The 6,879-nt window shown below is 45.3% G+C and overlaps 1 protein-coding gene across 1 annotated transcript in view; it reads right to left on the bottom strand.

Moving 5' to 3' along the window:
- Positions 1–1,444: 1,444 nt before the first annotated feature.
- Positions 1,445–6,879, bottom strand: part of PNCK (pregnancy up-regulated nonubiquitous CaM kinase) — a 31,125-nt gene continuing 25,690 nt past the window's right edge. Inside the window, exons 10-12 of the mRNA XM_075578379.1 lie at positions 5,325–5,412; positions 3,560–3,682; positions 1,445–3,075 (exon numbers count right to left, since the gene is read on the bottom strand). Of these exons, the coding sequence (XP_075434494.1) occupies positions 3,566–3,682; positions 5,325–5,412 (205 nt within the window). The 3' untranslated portion in view covers positions 1,445–3,075; positions 3,560–3,565. The remainder of the gene's footprint in view (positions 3,076–3,559; positions 3,683–5,324; positions 5,413–6,879) is intronic.

The following is a 6,879-nucleotide window of genomic DNA, read 5'->3' as shown; positions in this document are numbered from 1 at the left end:
ACAGACCAGAGCCTGGAAACCTCTTGGCGATCTTTCTGCCCGACACGCACATTTTAACCGCTTTGCCGGTATGGGGCCTTAGGCCTGGGACATAGTCCCACAGGCCGTGCTGAGCCGCACTGAGCAGATGAACTTACCCCCTTCATCTGTGATCAGTGCGGCTTTAGCAGCTGCTTCCGCATGCGTGCGGAGGCTGAGAAATTTTGAGGAGACAGGCAAGTTTAAAATTTGCCGCTCAGGTGAGCGGAGGAGCGGTCATGTGACCGCTCATATCCAATGGGAGCGACGGACTAGCCCCGCCTCCTGCCACGCCTCCGTTCCACCTCCGCCACGCCTTCACCCCGCCCCCAAAGCGCGCTCACTGCCTCGCCTGCCAGGACACAAAAAAGCTCCAGTTTGAGCAGGCGATGCAGATCAGGAGCATGGCTCAGCGCGGCCCGAGGCACCATGCCCGAGGCCTTATCCAGGCCACGTTCTTTGTGTGTGTGTGTGTGTGTGTGTGTGTGTATATAGATATATAGATATACTTTCACTCTGCCATTGCTGAGGTCTTCTGGAAAACCTACCACCACCTTCCTACTCTCTCGCATTCTTGTTGTGTAGATACTGCCCAGTTAACATACACAATATGAGAATGAGTCAGACCCGCTCACTTAAATTAAATACTCCAATTCATATTACTCATCTAGTGATGGACCCATAAATATGAGTGTAAGAGGGTGGATCCCCTGTCTGATAATAGTGCCGGGGAAACATGTTTTCAGAGCCTGAGTCAGCACTGTGCTGCAGGTAAGGTCCAGAGCAGCCTGGCTTACTTAGCCTCCTCAGCTACAGAACTTACTGCAAAGGACTCTGGGATCCAGGAAGTTACCAGACTGGACCGCTTAAGAGAGACCACCATGTACCTGGAATTTTTAACCCCCATCCCAGCCAGGAGGCCCAAAGGTAGAACTTGCCTATACCTGACTGGTGACTTATCGTTGGAAAAAGGCTTAGCCTCCCAACTTATATATAGACTAAGTAGTGTTATAGTGAACGCTCCAAACACTATCTAGACCTGTTTATTTTTGTTCCTGTATGCTGAACACAAGCAGTTTTTATGTTGTCAAAGCTTCAGCTAATAAAAGCCCATATGATTTCCCCTTAAAAGAATTCTCCTTTTTTACAACCTCTGCACGCATCTCCTACAGATTAATCAAATTAAGTAGCAACAATTGTGTGTATATTATTATATTTTAATTGAGCATCAACATAGGCCCAACCTGTGAACATCAATCTTTTCTTTTTTGAGAAAAAAAAAAGCTCTGCTTAAAATAACCTTTTTATATAATGGCTACAAATGTCCCACAAATAATCATTCCCCTTTTTTGTTTCTGCTCTCATCCAATCACAATCAAGAAGAAAGGGCAAGAGGCTGGAGAAATTCAAGACAAGAGGCCACAGATATTGTCACAGGTCAGCACTGGTATTTAATGTAAGACAACCAATTCACAAGAGTACGGTCTTCCAGAAAACCAAAAATAAACACAGTCCTAAAACACCACAAAGTATTTTCAGTTTCAAAGCGACACCAGAAGCCTAGGCACACTTTCCAAAAGGACACGACTTCACCGTGAGAGGGTAAAAGGGAGATTTCACAATGGGTGGTGGTTACTGACGGGGAGAGGGGGGTGTTCACAAGAAGAGACCTTTTCTGAGCTGCATCTAACTTTTAGTGCAGGAGGAGACTGCAAAGAAACCCCATCACTCATGGGGTTCATGGAGCAGTACAACCATGTAGAGGCGACATGACAACAGCAAGCAGTACATGGCCCATATTTTGGTGCATAGAGGCCCAGGTTGACGCTGAAGTAAGGTAAGTTTTCACTAAAAGGGGAACAATCATACATCCAATCCCAAGTATAATTCAGTTCACCATTCCAGCCTCCCTGGTCCCAGCCTCCCATTCGTATTTGGTAATATATTTCATCCCCTTCCCTTCCCTTGTTCGTCTTGTTCCCATTTATAAACAGGCAACGTTTTGCTTATTCTGAAGTTTCCCACTTCCATCCAACTCTGCATCCTTTTTCTCCATCTTATAAGCTTCCCGACAAACTCTCTCCATCTTGTCTGTTGGGGACATTTATTTGCAAGGGACATAAAACTTAGGGTCATTACTTCCAACACAAACACACACACACACACACACACATCAGAGTAGGTGGCTCACGGTTAAAACTGTGAACTAAAATAGCTGAGAGGGAAATATTGGGAGCCTTTGAAGTCCAATGAATAAAGCTAATAATTTGGCTGTGGGAGGAAATGTTTCCTAACACTTACAGGCTGCTGTCAAAAGGTTGGTTGGAAAGGAAGTAAAAGCAAACCCTTAAAAGCGCTGCAATGTCAGGACACCAGGATCCTTACTGTGGCAAATGGTGTTTCACTGTATATAGCAACTTTCATTAAAGACTTTGTTGTCAGCCACAAGCATGGCAACAGCATATTGATGTCGTACTATTGGAATATAGCGCATTGCAAATAACTGATGTGAGGCACCTAATCAGATCCTTGTAGATGATGGAGAAATGAATGCCCAACATACATGGAAATTAATAATATATATATATATAAGGGCCTCTTGGTATACAGAATAGGAGCTGGTAGAAGGTTAAGTATATAAACACCCCCTTGAGGGTGACCACTATGTACTTACTACGAGGTAATGCACCATCCTACTCATTCCTGGTTACTTGGTCATCTTGCAGAATGTTCTCTGCGACGGAGGACTGCCTAGTAATAAGACAAATGGAAGTTGCCAAGAAGGCAGGTCTATTTCCCTTTCTTTTCATGGAAATAATGAGAACCAACATTGCTGAAGCTGCAATTTGTACCCTGTCTCAACAACTTTTCAACAACTGGGTCCAGCTGGAGGGGCTGGGAGGAGAGGGTGCCATGGTGGGCTAAGGGAAGAACAGCCATTGGCGGCCAGAGGCATCATGCAGACAGGTGTCACCACAAGCTCATGCAAGGGTGTTGTGCCTGACATGGAGGATCCCAGGTATGGGGTACTCCAGGCATCAAGTCTTCTTTCTTCAGCTGTGAAAGAGCAAATGGAAAGAGAGAAAGTCTGTGCCAATGCTCACAACCCACCTTCCAACCCACAGAACCATGACTAAAAGTGTCCCCAGTGTGGTAACCAACAAAGACTTTAATAAGAGCCGTTAGCTAAATCAATGTAGAGTATATTTGAAGCTCAGCAAGTTTGTCTTGTGATAACTGAAAGAAATATACATGATGTGTTACTCTTCCTATGCTTAATAGGGATAAAGATCTATATGGCTTTCCAAGAGCATAACACAGTTGGGAGATTAGGATGGCCCAATTAAATCTTCCATTCATAAATAAGGCCAACCTCTCTTCCTGGTATCAAGTTGATCAGTTCTAGTCTGTGACTTTGAATGAGCATTATATCTGGATTCCCAAATAAAATGATCTACCTTTTGTGACTGACGGGTACAATATGAATCCCCGGACTCCCACATGCATATTTTGTACTGGAGATATCAGAAAAGTCACGTACCTCCCATCACCACTTATCCTTCTCTTCCGGGACAGCCTCTCCAAGTTTCTCCTCCGTCTCTGCCTCAGAACTTTGTCCCATCTTCGTGATGTGACGCAGGAATGATGTTGCATTGAAGGCCCTCTTTGGACAGATGTGGAGAAACAAGATTCAGAGTTAAGCAGAGAAACATACTATATCGGTTAACTAATCCTAGTCAACTTCATACAATGTTCAACATCCCAACTCAGACTGCAGTGGGATCACAGTTTTAAAATTCACAATCAAAGGGCGGGAGTAAATGTTTTGTCAGACTCCTGAAAATTATGAGGTTTGGCAAAATCCTTTCCGGGTTTTCATATTCCGGTTGGGAATTTTGCTCTTGCTCGCTCTCTGTGGCTGGATCGTCCATTTTTGTTCCTTTAAAAAGACAGCCCTGTTAGCAGGAAGTTGCAGAGCAAAGTTCCAGTTTCCTGCTGTGTTCATGCAACGCGTTTATGCTTTATGTCTCTCACGTTACCAGACCCGGGTCACGTACCTTGACTACCCTTGTCTTCAGCCCGCCCCGACCATTGCAAGTACCTCGACTAACCTTTGCTTTCAGCCTGCCTCGGCCTCTGCATCCACACCGACTGCGCAGCTCTGCTGCCAGCCCTGACCTTCGGCTTACGACTCACTACTCTATCCGGACTCTGTCCCTCGGCTCAGGTCGGTTCTTTCACCTTCCGACCTCAGCCCTGCGGGTCTGTTTCCTGCTTGAGACGAGCATCGTTACAAATAGGAGTAGGTGTTTGTTTATTTTGTTTCTTTTTGTATGTTTTGCCTTGTTAAAGGAACAGGCTTAATAAAGCCAGAATTTTATTTAACCCTAATCGGTCTCCATTAAATGAACCTCTGCACACATCTTACAGGCCGGATCAAAACAAATTTAAGAGTAGAAGGGGACATGAGTATTGTACAGGCATACCCCGCATTAACGTACGCAATGGGACCGGAGCATGTGTGTAAAGCGGAAATGTACTTAAAGTGAAGCAGTACCTTTTTCCCACTTATCGACGCTTGTACTGTACTGCAAACTTCATATACGTGCATAATTGATGTAAATAACGCATGTGTAACAGGCTCTATAGTCTCCCCGCTTGTGCACAGCTTCGGTACAGGTAGGGAGCCGGTATTGCTGTTCAGGACGTGCTGACAGGCGCATGCGTGAGCTGCCAATTGCCTATTGGGCGATATGTCCTTACTCACGAGTGTACTTAAAGTGAGTGTCCTTAAACCGGGGTATGCCTGTAATGTAATTCTGTATACGCTTGGACTTTACAAACTATTACACATGCACACTTGGCACACAATTAGTAACATCTGTACAATATATATGTACATTACCTTATCTTTACAATTAAGTTTGCACTTAGTTGCCTTAACAACTACGATAAAATGATCAGGAGCAGACAGTCCAAGGGCAACAACAAGGCTGTAATTGGCCAACAGGCCATCAGTTGAAGAACCCAGATGTAGACATCCAGAATAATTCCATTCTATGGAAAATATGTGGTACTGTCACTTCTAATGGCTCATGTCCTATGTGTATAAGATGCTGCCTTTACTTAACTTTTTGAGTAATAATTTGGTCGATGAATTGGGTTACTATGAGTGGTAATATTGTTCAAGCATGAGTTTAAAGTTTACACACAGTATGGTATTTGGATGCGTACTTGATGCATTTAAATGCAAGTGACCCTTCTTGAGTAGCTTCCCTAACCCATACACCTTGTCATCTACTCACCTTCCATTGGCTCCGGGCAAAGTTCTTCTGGATTTGCTCACTGACTGATCCATGGATATCCTTCTCCAGGGCTGTGTCCCCAGAAATCCTACAGGTAATGACAGAGTTGTAGGGTCTGATTCAGGCCCTTCCTTTCTTCTCAGATCCGGCATTACTGGGGCTTTCATCACTATCTTTTGGATTTTTGTAGTACATTTGTGATACAATAGCTCTACCCCATCATCTAAATGAACCTCATATTTACTTGTCTGTTATTGAATTAATGGCCAGTAGGGTGATTGGTTGAGCTTTGAGATTCATGGGCACCCCTAAATTATTTCTCAGTCCATTAAATGAGAGTGTTAGGGAAGCCATACAGAGATTGTGCGTAATTTTTACTATGCATGATTGTATCGTAAGGCTGCGGCCAGGATGGGTGAGCGCTCGCTGCCGCTCGAGCGCCATGACGTCAGGTGCTGGGCGTTTCCTTGCCAGCCAGTTGCGCGCTCAAGGGGGCGGGTTTGGGGGGCGCGGCCGTGATGTCACAAAGCTGGTTTGCCCTCATTGGGCGAACCGCTCACATGACACATCAGCGAGCAGCCAAATCAAATTTGGTTGTCTCGCCAAGCAGGTAAGTGCTGTACATGCGCAGGCGCTCCCTCACGCTGGCCACACACATTGCAGCAATGTGTTTCATCGCGGCCAGCGCGTGCGCCCGCTTAGCATCACCCTGGACGCAGCCTAAGACAGACATTTTCTGGCCATAAAAGAAATCCTACAGCCCATCCACGACCATGGCCTGTAAGGTTTCTTTCAGCTCTAGGAGTCTTATGGCAGAAGACTTCTTACAAGATTTGGACCGGTATGTTCTTCGGAACACGAGTCCCTTGTCTTCAGTGTTAGCTTCTGTATCTAATGCTATTATTATTATTTAGAGCAGTGTCTTTCAACCAGGATTCCTAGAAACCCTTGGATTCCCCCAGGCATCCCTAAAGAGTCCCCTGCAATTTTCAGATAATTTTAAAATTGTACCAAAAACAGAATAATTTACAATGTATCTGATCTCGGACGCGCTATTAGAGAGGGTTGGGGTTCCTTACAATGCATCTGATCTCAGACGCGCTATTAGAGAGGGTTGGGGCTCCTTACAATGCATCTGATCTCAGACGCGCTATTAGAGAGGGTCGGGGTTCCTTACAATGCATCTGATCTCAGACGCGCTATTAGAGAGGGTCGGGGTTCCTTACAATGCATCTGATCTCAGACGCGCTATTAGAGAGGGTTGGGGCTCCTTACAATGCATCTGATCTCAGACGCGCTATTAGAGAGGGTCGGGGTTCCTTACAATGCATCTGATCTCAGACACGGTATTAGAGAGGGTTGTGATTCCTTACAGTGCATCTGATCTCAGACACGCTATTAGCGAGGGTTGGGGTTCCTTACAATGCACCTGATCTCAGAGGCGCTATTAGAGAGGGTTGGGGTTCCTTACAATGCATCTGATCTCAGACACGCTATTAGAGAGGGTTGGGGCTATTTACAATGCATCTGATCTCAGACGCGCTTTTAGAGAGGG

The sequence above is a fragment of the Ascaphus truei genome, chromosome 21 (assembly GCF_040206685.1).
Source record: "Ascaphus truei isolate aAscTru1 chromosome 21, aAscTru1.hap1, whole genome shotgun sequence".
NCBI lineage: Eukaryota > Metazoa > Chordata > Amphibia > Anura > Ascaphidae > Ascaphus > Ascaphus truei.
Note: the sequence above shows the minus strand (reverse complement) of the source record. Positions and strands in the feature narration are given on the sequence as shown.